The 18,354-nt window shown below is 42.3% G+C and overlaps 1 protein-coding gene across 6 annotated transcripts in view; it reads left to right on the top strand.

Moving 5' to 3' along the window:
- ARHGEF10 (Rho guanine nucleotide exchange factor 10) overlaps positions 1 to 18,354 on the top strand; it is a 291,401-nt gene that overhangs the window by 92,393 nt on the left and 180,654 nt on the right. For 5 of the 6 annotated variants that reach the window (XM_075340320.1, XM_075340323.1, XM_075340321.1 and 2 more), the window contains exons 2-5: positions 3,729 to 3,819; positions 15,098 to 15,247; positions 15,518 to 15,814; positions 17,483 to 17,543. In XM_075340320.1, the coding sequence (XP_075196435.1) occupies positions 3,765 to 3,819; positions 15,098 to 15,247; positions 15,518 to 15,814; positions 17,483 to 17,543 (563 nt within the window). In that variant the 5' untranslated portion in view covers positions 3,729 to 3,764. The remainder of the gene's footprint in view (positions 1 to 3,728; positions 3,820 to 15,097; positions 15,248 to 15,517; positions 15,815 to 17,482; positions 17,544 to 18,354) is intronic. The other variant, XM_075340324.1, reaches the window with a different exon arrangement.

Raw genomic sequence — 18,354 nt, 5'->3', positions numbered from 1 at the left:
CGTCCGGCGTCACATCGACGTCACGCGGCAGCCGGCCAATAGAAGCGGAGGGGTGGAGATGAGCGGGACGTAAACATCCCGCCCACCTTCTTCCTTCCGCATTGTGGGCCGGGAGCCGCTGGACGCAGGTAAGATCTGTTCATCGTTCCCGGGGGTGTCAGACACTGCAATGTGTGCTACCCCGGGTACGATGAACAATCTGACGTTCAATTCATGAGGAATGAACGACGGGCGTGCGATGAACGTTTTAACACGCAATCGCACGTACCTGTCACACACTACAATGTACCTTACAATGCCGGATGTGCGTCACTTACGACGTGACCCCGCCGACACATCGTAAGATATATTGTAGTGTATAAAGCGGCTTTTAGGCATTTAAATGAGATCACTGGTTTATTTTTGTATGTTGCCACAGAGCATCGATATTTGTTCATTGTGGAATTAACCCTTTGTTTTTTTTGCCTTTTCAAGGAAACAAGATTTATGTAGATTTTTTTAGATTGTGTTTTACTACTTACAAAAACCTAAGAATAAATGTTTTATTATTTCTTATCTTGTCATGAGACACAACCTATTTTTTGAGTGGGCAAGATGGCAATTTTTTATATTTTTACTTTTTATTCACAAGTAAAATTCTAACAGGGGGAGGGGATAAGTATGAATACCCCCGACCAGATATTATCTGATCCTCAGCTGCTGTCACGCAAGCAGCTGCCGATTTTATAAACTTTACTTTCCTGGATTTCAAAACCTAAACATCTGAGCTGACCACTAAAGGTATGTAGAGAATCAGCCTGATAGTGCCAATATAGCACTGGCTTTACGTTATATACGAAAATCCTGGTGATTGGTTCCCTTTAACGTGTGTAAATGCGTAATATGTATGTGTAATGTGTATATTTCATAGATTTATTGGGATACACACGAGGGGCATGACGAGGGGCCCAAATACACGTTCTGCACACAGGCCTTTTGTTGTCAGTGTCCACCCCTGAGTATCCAGACCATGTGATTAGAGAGTGTTCGCTCTGCATGGTTATAATTCTTTTCCAGTGCAGTGCATGAAATCTGCGGTTAAATTTCCCCACCAATAAACGGACAAATTTCAGATTTGTAGTGGCGCTCATTCTTGTAATTCTGAGTTTTATTGACTCCGAACTCCATATAACTCAATGGGGACCTGAACTTTTGCTGTAAAAAGTTCAGGTTTGCTGATCACTAGTCTTTACCCCTTTGGTCACAAAAAATTGAAACTGAATCAACCCTTTAATTTTATAGTTCTCCTTAGAATTCAACAGAATCTGGACAATGTCATAAGTTATGTCAGTTTTTTTTCAATTCCTTTCAATTTCCTTAGGCTATGTGTGCACGTTGCGTTTTTTCTTGCGTTTTGGTTGCATTTCAAACTGCACCGTGTCAATGATAAAAAGCATGTGTTTTGCTTCCCCAGCAAAGTCAATAAGAAGTCAAAATTTCCATTCGCACGTTGCTTTTTTTAGGCAGCGTGTTGTTTAACAAATATTTGTCAAAATCGTTGCATAAAAAAAGCAGCATGTCACTTCTTCATTGCGTTTTGTGAACATTTTCCAATCATTGAAATGAATGAGGTGCGTCAAAACGCAACCAAAATATTTAGCTGTGTTTGCTCTGCATTTTAGTTGCATTTTGCATCTGTTCTTGTCAACAAAAATACAGGTCACTTGGTCTCTCTCTCTGACGGTCTCTCTCTCTCCCTCTCTCTCTGTCGGTTTCGGACTCTCTCTCTCTCTCTGTCGGTCTCGGTCTCTCTCTCTCCCTCTCTCTCTGTCGGTCTCTCTCTCCCTCTGTCGGTCGGTCTCTCTCTCTGTCAGTCTCTCCCTCTCTCCCTTCTCTCCCTCTTTGATACTCACCAATCACCGACGCGGCGCGGCTGTCACACTGCTCCCACTGCTTCTGAAAGTGCCGGCCACTCATTAGGCTCATCTCATATTCACTGCTTCCCCTGCCCACCGGCGCCTATGATTGGTTGCAATCAGACACGCCCCAATGCTGAGTGACAGCTGTCTCACTGCAACCAATCACAGCTGCCGGTGGTCTGGTCTATATCGTGCAGTAAAATAAATAAATAAATAATTAAAAAAAACAAACGACGTGCGGTCCCCCCCAATTGATACCCAGCCAAGATAAAGTCTCACAGCTGGAGGCTGGTATTCTCAGAGTGGAGAGGCCTATCGTTTTTAGACTGCCCCCCCAGTTTCTTGCAGTTTTTATCTATGCACATTTTTGTACCTTATTCTGCCCCAATTGTATCTTTGTAATATCATGTTTAAAATTATGTATGAAATAAAATGTATATTTTATCAGAAATGTATACAGTCTCGGTATTATATGAGAGTATGGAAAAACATATGAAGGTCGTTTTGTAGGAATAAAAATATCAGCCAGCAGCCACCCAGAATCGCTGCATCCATTAGATGTGACAGTCCCGGGACCTTACCTGGCTCATCCCGATTACCCTAGTGCGTTGGAAATTGGGGTAATAAGGAGTTAATGGCATCCCATAGCTGCCACTAAGTCCTAGGTTAATCATGGCAGGTGTATGAGACACCCCCCCCATGGTTAAGCTGTAAGTTAGTGTTTCTCAACTCCAGTCCTCAAGACCCAACAACAGATCATGTTTTCAGATTTTCCTCAATCAGGTTTTCAGTCTTTCATTAAGGTTGCACAGGTGATGGAATTATTCCTTGTCTAATATTGAGGAAAACCTGATCTGTTGATGGGTCTTGAGAACTGGAGTTGAGAAACACTGCTGTAAGTGAAAGTAAACGAACACATACACCCAAAAAATCCTTTATTTGGAATAAAAAACAAAAAAAACACACTCTTTCACCACTTTATTAACCCCCAAACACCCCTCAATGTCTGACGTAATCCCCTCAAGGTCCCACGACGCTTCCAGCTCTGCTACATCGGAAGCTCTCAGCAAGCGGCCATAGAGCACGACCGCTCGCTGTGAGCTCCCCACAGCAACTGAAGTGAGTTGCGCTATCAGAGGTGACGTCACTCAGGTTACCCGCGACTACGTCTGGAGTCCTCCACCTGTGACAGCAAATCACCTGAGTGACTGAACTGAGCCACTCGATCAGCGGTGCCCTTGCTCAGGTGATTTGTGGTCAAAGGTGAGTCCTTCACCACAAATCAGGCTGCAACACAGACAGAGCCGCGCGATGAAAATGAACTCGGGTGAAACTCTGACGTCACATCTGTGGGCCCCGCACTACTGCCTGTGTCGCAGCAATGACTTTAGAGGTTCACCCAAGTTCATTCTAATCGCATGGCTCTGTCTCTGTCTGCGGGCAATCATGCTACCTATTCTTTCTATTTTTTCTATATATCCCTCTATCTATCTATGTATTCTAGCTATCTATCAAATCCTATCATATCATATTTTATTTCTCCTTTAAAAACATACTGTCCAAAACGCAGCCCAAACGCAGTGAAAATGCATCAAAAACGCATGCGTTTTTACCGCCTTTTTTTTGTCAGACGCAGTGTTTACATTTGTCAAGAGTCTGCCAGAGGGTGCGTTTTTGTTGTCAAACCAGAACGCAGTGTGCGGACATAGCTTTAGCCTGTTTGCCATTGCAAATTATTTACAACTTGAAAAATGGTTGCACAGACATATTATCTCTACTTAAGTAATCACTATAATACATATTTTACATCACTTTATGTATTAACTACAGGATGGCATTTTATGCTGAAAAGAAAAGACTGGGAGGATGGGAAGTCTGGAAAACACAGATATAGAGGAGTTCCCTCCTCCACCACCTGAAGGTAGAACATGCTGCAAAGTGTGCACACAATACATTTTTATTGTTTTTTTAAAGCATTTTTGAGTGCAGATTTGTCACAAAACCTGAGGGGAATCCTGATGCTAGCAAAGTCAATGAGAATCCTGAAGTGTCATGCACACGTTGCTTATTTGTGATTTTGATGCAGAAAATAATCTGCAGCATGTCAATTTTTTCAGTGTTTTTGCAGCATTTTTTTGCACTTATTGACTTTAATAAAGTCAGTCCAAAATGCTATAAAAACACAGGTGTAAAAAATATTGTGTTTTTGCTGCAGTTTTGCTTGCTTTTTTTTTTGCATATGGTTCTAGACAACAGTGAATGCTATAGTGAGAGATGATAACCTATTTGGCCTAAGGCTATTTGCCCACGGGGAAAGTGTCCTGCGGATATATCCGCAGGACATTTTGCAGGAGCTCCCAGAAAACCGCAGCACAACTTTGTTTCAATGTTGCGGTTTATTTGCAGAATGTCCTGCGGATATGGTGCGGGCATTCTGCATTGAGGATACAGTACCATGGCTTCGGCACTGCATCCTCAATGCAGAACAAGTGCTGGAGTGATCGGGGCGTTCATACTTACCTCCATCACGCAGCACTTCACTTTCCGGCTGTGTCTATCTGCAATGTGCAGGAGAAGGTGGGTGGACCTGAACTAGCTCTGGCTGTCATATGACCGGAGCTCGTGCAGGCCCCGCCCACCTCCTGCTTCCTGCTCCTGGCTCCACTGCGCTCCTCCTGGTGTCTTCTATCAAGGCAGGTAAGTATGGGATCGTGCGGAAAAATCTGCATGAATAATTGTCATGCTGCAGATTTTTCCGCAGGGAAATCCGCATTATTTCCGCTGCGGAAAAAAACGCAGCATGGGCACAGCAGTTCCAAAATGCCATAGAAATGGCTGGAGACTCGCTGTATTGTGGATTTTTGAAAAATCCGCGGAATTTCTGCCAAAAAATCGTGGCAAATTCCCTGAATTTTCCGTAGCGTGGGCACATAGCCTAAAGGGCACTTTACACGCTGCAATATCGCTATCTATATCGCTAGCGAGCGTACCCGCCCCCGTCGATTGTGCGTCACGGGCAAATCGATGCCCATGGCGCACAACATCGCTTACACCTGTCACACGGACTTACCTTCCCTGCGACGTCGCTTTGGCCGGCGAACCACCTCCTTTCTAAGGGGGCGGTTCCTGCGTCGTCACCGTGACGTCACACGGCAGCCGTCCAATAGAAACGGAGGGGTGGAGATGAGCGGGCGGAATATCCCGCCCACCTCCTTCCTTCCTCATTGCCGGTAGACACAGGTAAGGAGATGTTCGTCGTTCCTGCGGTGTCACACATAGCGATGTGTGATGCCGCAGGAACAACGAACAACCAGCGGCATGCACCACCAACGATATTATGAAAAGGAGCGACGTGTCAACGATCAACGATTTTTGACGTTTTTGCGATCGTTGATTGTCGCTCCTAGCTGTCACACACTGTGATGTCGCTAACAACGCCGGATGTGCGTCACAAACACCGTGACCCCGACGATATATCGTTAGCGATGTCGCAGCGTGTAAAGCACCCTTTAGTGTCCATATGAGTGTCAAATTCCCCCTGAGTGTCCCAGGCGCACATTTATATGGTAACTATGCTCCTGCATGGTTTATAGGTACAGTATATTAAACATTTTATAATAGTTATGTGTGGTTATTTGACTTTTGCATCTCGGTCTGTTCATTTGTTTGCATTTAGCTTTGTTCTCCCTTTGTGAGACTCCCATTTTTTCACACCATGGAGCAATTTGCAGACGTCCTGTTTACGTTCTTTTGTGTTTATATATACATTTGTTCCTATTTACCCTTTGTATCACACCGGCCATCCATTATTTAAATGTTATTTATACAACCAATGTGATGGTTTGATTCAGACAACAATATTGTGCCCTGGGCCTGTTTTTGCATCTTACCCTATTTTCTCTTTTTTTCTGTTTTTTGTTTTTTTTTTCTTGATAAAATAGTCAACCCCTAATACCATTACGCCGATTGCCACCAAACTAGGACAAAGGCGAAACACCAGAATTGGTGCATTAACCCTGCTGTTCTGTTCGGGTTTATTATACACTTATGTTACGGTTATTTTTGAAAATAGTTAACAAAAAAAAAATACCAACCCATAGTAAGAACCCCTCAAATGAGGAACTGCATAATGAATATTTAAAACAAAATCAAATTTCAAATTCAGTTATTTTTGGCCGAACAGAACAGCAGGGTTAATGTGATGTGCCATTTCGAGGGCGGCTGCAGGCTGGTATTTTTAGGCTGGGAAGGTCCCAATAACTATGGACCTTCTCAGCCTGATATTATCATCCTGCAGCTGTGTGTTTTTCCTTTGCTGGTTTTAAAAATTGGGGGAACCCCATGCCGTTTCTTTTTCATTCATTTATTTAATCATAACAAGCTGTCCAGTAAGCTCCAAATACTTGTGCACATAACCTAACTTTTCTATTACATGACAGACTTCATGCCTTTCGATTTTGTTATACTTTACAACATGTTTATTTTATAAAACACCCAGCGAGATTTTTTTCATCAGTTTATTGACCTCAGCTGATGCCTACAATTAAGTCAGCGCATGGATATAAACAGTGTTATAGAGCGGAACACCACTGCTTCGCTATACTGTTTAGTGGCTGATCTTGGGTACTGCAGTGCAGCTCCACTCATTTGAGCAGTTGTGGTGTTCTGCTCCTTTTCAGGGTGTATTAATATGTTCTTATAAATCGGTTCAAGAACGGACTGGCCATAGGTATTCTGACCTGGGCATGATAGCTTCATAGAAATATATGAAATTACTCCTTCACCCCGGCCGATTTTATGTTTTCCATTTTTTTTTTTTTTGCTCCCCTTCTTCCTTGAGCCGTAACTATTTTATTTTTCTGTCAATCTTGCCATGTCAGGGCTTATTTTTTGCGGGACGAGTTGTACTTTTAAATGAAACCATGAGATCTACCATATAGTATACTGGAAAATAGCAAAAAAATTTCCAAATGTGGAAAAATTGCAAAACAAAGCGCGCTTGCACGATTGCTTTTGAGATATATTTTATTCACTGTGTTCACTATATGGTAAAACTGATGTGTTGTTGTGATGCTTCAGGCCAGTGCGAGTTTGTAGACACCAAACATGTATAGGTTTACTTTTACCTAAGGGGTTAAAAAAAAATCAGACGTTTGCCCAAACAAAAGGGGCATACGTTTTGCATACGTATTCCGCAACCAGTAGTGTTCTCATTTTTCTTGATCTATGGCTCAGTGATGGTTTATTTTTTTGCATCTTGAGCTGACGTTCTTAATATTTTATCTGTTCAGGAAATTTGAATGGCCTAAAAAAAATATTCAAGCAAATTTTCTTATTTCTCCACCTGGACTGATCTTTAATTCTCAAAATTCCCAATTCCTGGGTAAAATTAGTTTTCAGTGTATAAAGATTTATATATTACTGAGATAAGAGATGGCGGTTATTACTGACAAGATTCTATTGTAAAAGGGATGGGTTAGAGGCAGACGGAGGGGCTAGAGGCAGACGGAGGGATGAGAGGGAGCAGGGAGAGGCTGAGAGAGGAGTGAGAGGCAGGGCTCCTCTTTCCCCCTCTCTCCCCCTTTTTGCTTAGAATCTTAAAAAAAAACAACAACTGCATCTTCTGCATTGGTAATAATATATATATATATATATATATATATATATATATATATATATATATATATATATATATATACACTAGAAGGTGGCCCGATTCTAACGCATCGGGTATTCTAGAATTTACGTATTGTGTAGTTAATGTATGTTTTTTGTTATATATATATCGATGTTGTTGTGTGTAGTTGCCAGTGTTTGTGTAGGGCGCTGTAAATGTTCTGGGTGTTGTCTGGGTGTGCGGGGGGGTGACAGCAGTGTTGTTTGTCTGTTGTGTTGTGTGTGTTGTGTTGTTTGTGGAGCGCTGTGTGTCTGCAGCATTCTGTGTGTGTGGTGCTGTGTGTGTTGCGCGGTTTGTGTGGGTGTGGAGTGCGTGTGTGTGTTTTGGGGGAGGTATGTTTTGTACAGTGTGTGTGTTGCGCGGTATGTGCGTATATTTATGTATGCCGCGGTGTTTGTGTATTGGGTGTTGTGTGTGTGTGCGGCGTTGTCTGTGTAGGGCGGTGTTTGTGGTTTTCACTGTGGTTCCCAGTGTGTGGTGTGTTGTGTTGTGCGGTGCGCGTGTGGCGGTGTGTGTGTGTTTTGGGGGGAGGTGTGCACCCCCATCGTGCTCCATCTCCCATGCTGCGCACCCCCCATCTCCCATGCTGCGCACCCCCCATCGTGCTCCATCCCCCATGCTGTGCACCCCCATCGTGCTCCATCCCCCATGCTGCGCACCCCCCATTGTGCTCCATCCCCCATGCTGCGCACTCCCCATCGTGCTCCACAGTCACACATAAGACAGTATACACGCACATATCTGATCGCATACACTCACACCCCACTTCTCCCTGTGCCCTCCGGTGGACGGTCCCAGCAGCTGTGCTGCGCGCCGTGCTCCTCTGCCTTCTGCCGACACTCACACATCCGATCGTATACACGCACACATCCGATCGCATACACGCACACATCCGATCGCATACACGCACACATCTGATCGCATACACGCACACATCTGATCGCATACACACACACACACACACACACACACACACACACACACACACACACACTGACGATATCGCACATACGCGCTCACACACTAACAACATCCGGAGATACCACATGCTTCCGGCCATGTGATCCTCCGGCAGGTCCTGGAAGGTCACTGCACGCACAGTATTGCCGCCGAGAAGAAAGCGATATCACTGGATGTTGTTGTGTGTGGATGCGATCTGATAGGTGTGTGTGAGAGTGAGTGAGTGTGATCTGATGTGTGTGTGTCTGTTCTTATGTGTGTGTGTGTGTGTTCCGCCGCTGCAGGACCTTGATGCGCTCACCTGCTCTCGGTCGGCGTCTGGTGAGTATGACTGCGGGGTCTTCTTTCTTCTGTCTTCTCTCTTCTGGGGGTACCCGCTGCCTATAATGAAGTGTCTTGCAGTGTCTTTAACTCTTTCACCGCTGCATGACACTTCATTATTGACCGCACCGGTGTACGCTGGTAACCATGATACGAAGCGCTTCCTATAGTTACCCGATGTTTATCATGGTTACCAGCGTACACCGGCTCCGTCACGATCCCAGCATCGCAAGGTTATGTCTGGGCTGGGGGAGTCGGGGCTTCGTTTGAATTCGGGGGAAGGGGCGTGGCCGAGCAGTCGATGCGTGCGGAGGGTCGGGGCGAGCGGCCAATCCATGCGGGGGGCGGGGCCAGGCCGAGGCGAGCGGCCAATCCGTGGGAAGGGGCGGGGCCAGGCCGAGCCCAGCGGCCAATCCGACAGTTGTCACGCTAACGACACTGTCACGGTGACACTGTCACCGTGATACAATTTTGGCGCAAGACAGACAGACAGAATAAGGCAATTATATATAGCTATTATATATATATATATATATATATATATATATATATATTTATATATACAGTCATATGAAAAAGTTTGGGCACCCCTATTAATGTTAACCTTTTTTCTTTATAACAATTTGGGTTTTTGCAACAGCTATTTCAGTTTCATATATCTAATAACTGATGAACTGAGTAATAATTCTGGATTGAAATGAGGTTTATTGTACTAACAGAAAATGTGCAATCCGCATTTAAACAAAATTTGACCGGTGCAAAAGTATGGGCACCTCAACATAAAAGTGACATTAATATTTTGTAGATCCTCCTTTTGCAAAAATAACAGCCTCTAGTCGCTTCCTGTAGCTTCTAATGAGTTCCTGGATCCTGGATGAAGGTATATTTGAAAAATTCCTGTTTACAAAACAATTCCAGTTCAGTTAAGTTTGATGGTCGCCGAGCATGGACAACACGCTTCAAATCATCCCACAAATTTTCAATGATATTATGGTCTGGGGACTGGGATGGCCATTCCAGAACATTGTAATTGTTCCTCTGCATGAATGCCTGAGTAGATTTGGAGCGGTGCTTTGGATCATTGTCTTGCTGAAATATCCATCCCCTGCGTAACTTCAATTTCGTCACTGATTCTTGCACATTATTGTCAAGAATCTGCTGATACTGAGTAAAATCCATGCGACTCTCAACTTTAACGAAATTCCCGGTGCCGGCATTGGCCACACAGCCCCAAAGCATGATGGAACCTCCACCAAATTTTGCTGAGGGTAGCAAGTGCTTTTCTTGGAATGCCGTGTTTTTTTGCCTCCATGCATAACTTTTTTATGAATGACCAAACAACTCAATCTTTGTTTCATCAGTCCACAGGACCTTCTTCCAAAATGTAACTGGCTTGTCCAAATGTGCTTTTGTATACCTCAGGCGACTCTGTTTGTGGCATGCTTGCAGAAACTGCTTCTTTCGCATCACTCTCCCATACAGCTTCTCCTTGTGCAACGTGCGCTGTATTGTTGACCGATGCACATTGACACCATCTGCAGCAAGATGAAGCTGCAGGTCTTTGGAGGTGGTCTGTGGATTGTCCTTGACTGTTCTCACCATTCTTCTTCTCTGCCTTTCTGATATTTTTCTTGGCCTGCCACTTCTGGGCTTAACAAGAACCGTACCTGTGTTCTTCCATTTCCTTACTATGTTCCTCACAGTGGAAACTGACAGTTTAAATCTCTGAGACAACTTTTTGTATCCTTTCCCTGAACAACTATGTTGAATAATCTTTGTTTTCAGATCATTTGAGAGTTGTTTTGAGGAGCCCATGATGCCACTCTTCATAGCAGATTCAAATAGGAGAACAACTTGCAAGTGGCCACCTTAAATACCTTTTCTCATGATTGGATACACATTCCTATGAAGTTCAAAGCTCAATGAGGTTACAAAACCAATTTAGTGCTTTAGTAAGTCAGTAAAAAGTAGTTAGGAGTGTTCAAATCAAGAAATTGATAAGGGTGCCCATACTTTTGCACCGGTCAAATTTTGTTTAAATGCGGATTGCACATTTTCTGTTACTACAATAAAGCTCATTTCAAACTAGAAATATTACTCAGTCCATCAGTTATTAGATGTATAAAACAGAAATAGCTGTTGCAAAAACCCAAATTGTTATAAAGAAAAAAGGTTAACATTAATAGGGGTGCCCAAACTTTTTCATATGACTGTGTATATATATATATATATATATATATATATATATAATACATAAAAGTTAGCATAAAGTTTGTCAATCTAAAATATAAGTGATGGCGGTTATTACTAACAAGAATCTATTGTGGAATGGAGGAGCTAGAGACAGGGGGAGGAACTAGAGGAAGAGGGAGGTGTGAGAGGCAGAGGGAGAAGCAAGAGGGAGGGGCAGATCAGAGGGAGAAGCGAGTGGGAGGGGTGAGAGGTTGAAGGAGGAGCTAGAGGAAGAGGGAGGAGCTAGAGGAAGAGGGAGGAGTAAGAGGGAGAAGGCAGAGGCAAAGGGAGAAGTGAGAGATAGAAGGGAGGAGCGAGAGGCAGAGCTTCTCCTTCATCCTCTCCTCGCCTTTCTACATAGAATCTTATAACATCCAACCACCATCTTTTATCTTGGTAATATTAAAAGGTAGCATAAATTTTGTCAAGCTGAAAAATAAAATGAATAAGTAACAAGTGGCTTGGATTGTAATGGAAAGGTGTAGAATATTGGTGTATTCTTTCCGTATTGGCTTTGTAAGATGTCGGTTCTAGTTACTCCTTGTTTATATCTAGTGTATGGATATCTTGTGGTGCTGTGATGGGTTCATAGTGTTGCGTGGTTAGGACAGATGGCAAAGCAGGGCACATGTCTGCCCATCACATGGGCAGTACTGTGTACTTTTTTTCCCAGAAAGTGAAGAATGGCAGTTCCAATTGAGTCTGATCTAGCAGAGATTATGAAAACCATGAGAAATTAGTTGTGAAAATATTTAGCAACATTGTATAAACTTCTGGTTTACAAAGAATAACCTTTATTGCTGAAACCATAATACCATTTTCCATTTGTTCTTTACAAATTCTAAGGCCTTTTAAATCCTAGAGAAGTGTGAAAAATGTTTTCCATGATTATTTTGTGTAAACCTCAGAACCCTTTCCATACGTGTGTTTGTGCTTCCGGCTGTGCGATGTAACCTAAGATAGCGGAGAGAACACTATGAACAGTATGGACGTGTTCTGCTGTAGAATAGCTCATTAAATGAAATAGGCGCTGCCTGGTGGCTCATTGTTCACAGGAGGGGACTCACTGGAGCAGGGTGATGTGAGGGGGCAGCCTTGTGGAAAGAGCTAAAGACAGAATGGGAATTGTTCCCATCAAGGCTCCCTTGTCACTGGTGCTTGACACTCTGAGGCAGGCCACACAGCTCATCCACCACAAAAGCACATCACAATGGTTGGATTGAGAAGCCGGACATGCTTTTTTTATAAGACCATTTTTTAAACATGTGTTTCTACAATTAATCTCTTTGTCTATTATGTATAGACATATCATTATGGCATGAATATTATATAGAAGAATATAATTAAAGGGAACCTGTCATCAGGTTTCCTGCAGCTAAACCATTACCACCATGGTTTTCTTTGTCAGCATCCAAACAATCTGTCCCTTACAACCCTGCAGCCCCTGGTTAATACCGTACTATTGAATATGGCCTTAGAATACCACTCCCTCTATATACTAATGAGCAGCGAGTGGTCTCATGGACATGTACTGCCTATCCTTAACCCCCACAGTGAGGCCAGTAACCCAGCCCATCTTCTTTTGATGTGGATGATTAGTACTCCATCAATCAAAGAATACATGCCCACTACTGCTCCATTCAAATGGAGGACACAGCACAACTGTTCTCATAATTGTGAAGGTCTCGGTTGTCAGACCCCCAGTGATCATCCATTTAGCACTTGTCCTGTGGGTAGGCAATAACTGTTGTTAGTGGGATAACCCTTTTAAAGGATTTATTTATTTTTAATCCTTTGATGTGCGTTGGGATAGCACTCACACTCCTTCCACATTGAGAAGAAGCATCTTTTCTTGTGATTTTTCAATCCCCAATGGTTATATAATCCTTAACATTGTAGTTACAACACGAAGAAAGACAATTTATGGAACACACAGGATCAATAGCTGTTTTACTAATATGCAAATAATCATCAAATGGAAACTTAACTTTCAAAACTTCTCGATTTATTCATCATGAGCACTACTCGCAGAATTACATACACGTACAGGCCTTGGCTGCTATCATTAAGGTTAATGGTCGTCTGAAGAATGTTCTGCCATGCTGAATGCTCTAGGGTAGCCAAATTGTCAAGAGCTGCTACTAGCGGCTTGCTTTGCTATTGTCGACCAATCATGTTCCAAATGTTCAATTGAAGCCAAGTCTGGAATTGCTGCAGGCCATGGTAACATGTTTAGGCCATGCAAGTTGCTCACCGTACCATGAACAACATGCAGCTTGGCATTATCATAGTGAAAAAACAGCATCTGGGACACTTTAACTCTTTCACGACCGATAACTTTTATATTTAGGTCATGAGACATTTCCCTGCCTTTGATGCGGGTCCACATGAGCCGCATCTTTCCCCACACTTGATGGCTGGCTTACCATCCTGTGCTTCTAACAGCTGCGGGTGGATCTGACATTCATCCATGACTATTAACCGATTAAATGCCTCTGTCAATCACTGATATCTGTATTTAACACACGCTGATAGGAAGCACGTCATTGATCCCTCCCAATAGTGCGTCTGCCACTTGATCAAGGAGTGCTGATAGGTTGTCATACCAGCTGGGGATCAGCTGATGACCCCTGTGCCTGTCATCACGATTGTCTTCTGAATGCCGGCTGCGAACCGGCATTCATAGGAGATCGTGATTTCTGCTGTACAGAGCAGTGGTGATGCACTGCTCTGTATGGGCTATGTGTTTAGACTATCCCAGCTTCAAGTCCCATAAGGGGACTATTAAATCCAGTAAAAAGAAAAAGAAATAAGAAAACAGAAACATTAAAATCACCCCCCTTTTTCCCCATTAAAAATATAATATACAAAAAACAGCTGAATAATACACATTTGTTATCACCTCGTTCAGAAAATGGCAACAAAAGGGAAATATATATATATATATATATATATATATATATATATATATATATATATATATATATATATATATATATATATATATATATATATATAAAATATATTTTTTATTTTTTTTTTTTTTTTTTTTACAAATTTCAAAATTTCTTTCACCACTTAAATAAAAAAAACAAAACAAAACAAACTGTATACTGTATGGTTGGCATTTATGCACTCATACTGACCTGGGGAATAATACTGCCAGGTCAGTTTTACCATATATTGAACATGGTACATAAAACAAAAAAACATTGTGGAATTGCACTTTTTTTTACAATTTCACACTTGGAATTTTTGTTCCCATTTTCCAGTACACTATTTGGCAGAATGAATTATGTCATTGAAAAGTACAACTCATACTGCAAAAAACAAGGCCACATTTATGGATAGAAAGATTAAAAAGTTATGGCTCTTGAAAGAAGAGGAAGAAATAAAATGAAAATGAAAACCAAAAAATTCCCCGGGGGTGAATGTTTTAAAGAAATTGCTGAACCACTAGTTCCACTACCAAATCAATGTAACGCTGAGCTGTCAGTTTACCTTGAATGTGGACTAGACTGGTTCACAGGGCCATCCCACACCAATATTCTGTGAGTAGGATTATTGTGACAGTCCCTACTGGATGCATGTATGTCATTGTAACGCTGGAGTCACACTTGCATGTTACTCCCGCAAGGATCGCATCGCACTACCCGGACCTGCCGGCGGCTCTCCTGACAGGAGCTGATCAGCTTCATGTATTTCTATGCAGCCAACCCGTGTCTGTAGAGGAGAGGACGGCCGGTCCGGACGACACAATGTGATGCTCGCGAGAGTAACATGCATGTGTGACTCCACCACCGCGCGTAAATCTGTGCTTGACGCTCATACTTGAAGTGGGATAATTTTAGATATTTTGAAATTTAGTTTGAATTTATTCATCATTTGCATATCAATGTGAGGAATGTACATTTATCCAGCCTTGACTACAATCTGGTTTAATTTAATCTGTTAGTATGTGCCCCCTCATGAAGCTGTTGTAGCAAAATGTCCTATTTCTGTGCTTCAGTCCTTGAAAATGCTGCTGATGAGGACGAGGATGAAGGGGAGAAATTTGATTTTGATAGTGGGGATGATGCTCCAGAAGCTGATCGGCAGGCACTTCAGATGGCTAAGGACGATATAATTGACCTGGAGCTGGAGCTCCCCGATCCTCCAGGTATGGTTATTTTTCTTGTAAAGTCTGATGCTTTTCCGTGTGTTGAATCCTAAAGTGATGTCTCTGAATTGTTGTTTTTATTCACTCTATTAGAGAATTGCGTAGCTTTTTCTTGCATAGTGTGGATGCTGTTTATTGTCGTCTCGTACTGATGAGCAGTGCGCTACAGCCTCTTTGAATGATTCATTGATATATAACATGTCTTCAGGGCATATGTTGGGAATTGTTAATATAATTTCATGGATATAACTGTCTATTTCCATGCCTTAGATCACCTATTAGAAGATGATTGTGAACCCACACTGCAAGATTCGCCAGCACAAACGGATCTGAATACCGCACCAAAAAAAGTGAACCCTTATTCTGTTATTGATATTACACCCTTTCAAGAGGGAGAGTCGACTTCCCAAGAGTCTCTGTCTGTGGAAGACAGCGCTTGTCCCCGGGTGCCTAGTGGTTATTCTGTTCCTGTGCCTTGTGGATATGCCGTCCCTTCCAATTTGCCTTTACTTTTGCCAGCGTACTCCACTCCAGTTATAATTCGTAACATATCTGTCGATGAACAAGGTAAGCTAGACCACCAGACCGTGAACATTGCAAATCATTTCAGTGTTATTTTATACCTGCTTTTTTATACTTTGTTAGCAGCTATTCCAACATGTGTACCTTTAAGCTAATTATACAGAAAGTTATTGCATTTGGCTGTTTGGTCCTGTCTTTTTTTTTTTTTTTCCTACGAAATCCTGGAGCAGATCCCAGCAGAAGGAAGTAAAGAAGTTTTTTCTCTTCTCCATTAGCAATTCTGTTTTTCACAAATAGTCTAGCATAGAGAGCAATGAAGTAGTTGTGTCCTTGTACCTAATGGCACTTTTTTCTTTTTTTATGACACCCCTAAAGGGACACCTAATCTGAGAGCAGCATGATGAAGTAAAAGAGACCCCAATTCCAGTGATGTGTCACTTACTGGGCTGCGTAGTGTAGCTTTTATAAAATCGCTGTTAATCAGCAGTAGATGATCATTAGATGACTACTTGGCCTGCGGCCAGGTTGTCCAGCATATTAGTGAGCTCTGTATAACTGCTAGATCTGCAGCAGAGAAAAATTGATTTGATCAAAATGACAGCAGACATCTCAGTAAGTGATGCATCATTGGAATAAGGGTCTCAGTCTCTACATTATGCTGCTCTCACATGGGGGAGCAAAACCCTGGTGACAGATTCTGCTTAACTGTGGTCACAGTTTATATTAAAAACCACTAATCATCAATGTCTATGTAATTGTACCAAATAGTGTGTAAATGACTATTCCATATAGTGCTCACGAAGCAATGCCCTACACTTCAAATTACAGTGTTATAATGCAAAATAAAAAAGAACAACATTATATGGTGTTCCAATAAGTGTCATACATTGTGCAAATAACTGTGCCATAAATTGAATAGATAGAAGTGGAATGCACTGTGTAAGGGTCTTATAGTGTGCTAAATGGTATACAAAGCGCTAACTATAAACAAGGAAGGAAGAGAAAGTTCAGCTCACCCAGTCTTATGGAGACCCAATTGCAGGACAGGTGCACGGGAAGAAAAGCCGTCCAGGCTGTGGATTCGCGTTTCGAGCGATTAGACGCTCTTAGTCCTGATCCATGAATGCATGGATCACGACTAAGAGCGTCTAATCGCTCGAAACGCGTACCATCTCCATACCCTTGTCCTCATAGGGATTTTATTTCTCAGGATGTGATTCTCCATCTTCATTTTAATGTTTTTTCAATAAAGAAATACTTTTTATACAACCTTTGGACGTGGATGCTGGAATCTTCCTTCCCTCCTTGGAAAGCGCTAATTATAGTATCATACAGTGTGTAAGGGTCACATCGTGTGCACAAAGTGGTATACAAAGAGCTAACTACAATATCACACAGTGTGTAAAGGTCATATAGTGTGCACAAAGTGGTATACAAAGAGCTAATTACAGTATCACGTAGTGTGTAAAGGTCATATAGTGTGCACAAAGTGGTATGAAACTAGCATGAAATATAATTTCTTTAAATCCCATCCATTTGTACTGTAAATCCGACAGCAAAAATATGCAGCGTCAAAAATGTGAGAAAAAAAAAATCATGGGCACGTGCCCTTGAAAAGTAAATCCGTTGACAGTCATAATAATACACACTTTTATGGCACTCTATATTTCTGAGCAGTCACCTAACCAGTAAGATGTTCTGCTCTGATTTTAGGGGTTCACGAGGAGGTATCAAACCCCCACTTGCAGCTTGTTACTGACAGCAATCATATAAGGTATGTGATACAGTATGTCGTCATACATTTTCAGAATTCCATATTTTGCGTTAAATGAGTGATTTTCTACAAAGGTTATAGACAAAAACGTTCTCACCAAGATGCCTGCTTTTCAGGACATACAGTTGAAACCAGACATTTAGGGTATGTGCGCACTAGGCGTTTTTTTCACGCTGCGTTCTTATGTGCGTTTTTGTCTCAAAAAACGCACCCGCGGCTAAAAAAACGCGGCAAAAACGCATGCATTTTTGCCGCGATTTGGTGCGTTTTTTGCTGCGTTTTTGCTCACTGCGTTTTTAATCAGTGCACAATGCCATTAAAGATTGTTGATGAAAAAAAAAAATGTCTGATGTCATTTCCTTCTTCAAAATGTTCATTGTATGCAGGAGAGCAGACAGCTGCAGAACTAGTGTATGCAGGAGAGCAGACAGCAGCTGCAGAACTACAAGGCTCAGCATCCTCCATCCAGGACTGTATGCAGTTTTTTGCCCAAAAAGAAAAAAAAAATGACATGGGCTTCGCCATATTTTTGTATGCTAGCCGGGTACAGCAGGCAGGTATGGGCTGCCCCCAACCCCCAGCTGCCTATTTGTACCCGGCTGGGAACCAAAAATATAGAGAAGCCCTTTTTTTTTAATTATTTCATGAATTTCATGAAATAATTAAAAAAAAAAAATGACGTGGACTTCGCCTAATTTTTGAGTCCAGCCGGGTACAACTAGGCAGCTGGGGATTGGAATCCACAGTGCAGGGTGCCCAAGATTTCTGGGCACCCCCACTGCGAATTGCAGTCCGCAGCCACCCCAGAAAA

This window comes from Anomaloglossus baeobatrachus, chromosome 3 (assembly GCF_048569485.1).
Source record: "Anomaloglossus baeobatrachus isolate aAnoBae1 chromosome 3, aAnoBae1.hap1, whole genome shotgun sequence".
Classification (NCBI taxonomy): domain Eukaryota; kingdom Metazoa; phylum Chordata; class Amphibia; order Anura; family Aromobatidae; genus Anomaloglossus; species Anomaloglossus baeobatrachus.
This window is presented reverse-complemented; position numbering and strand designations above follow the sequence as displayed.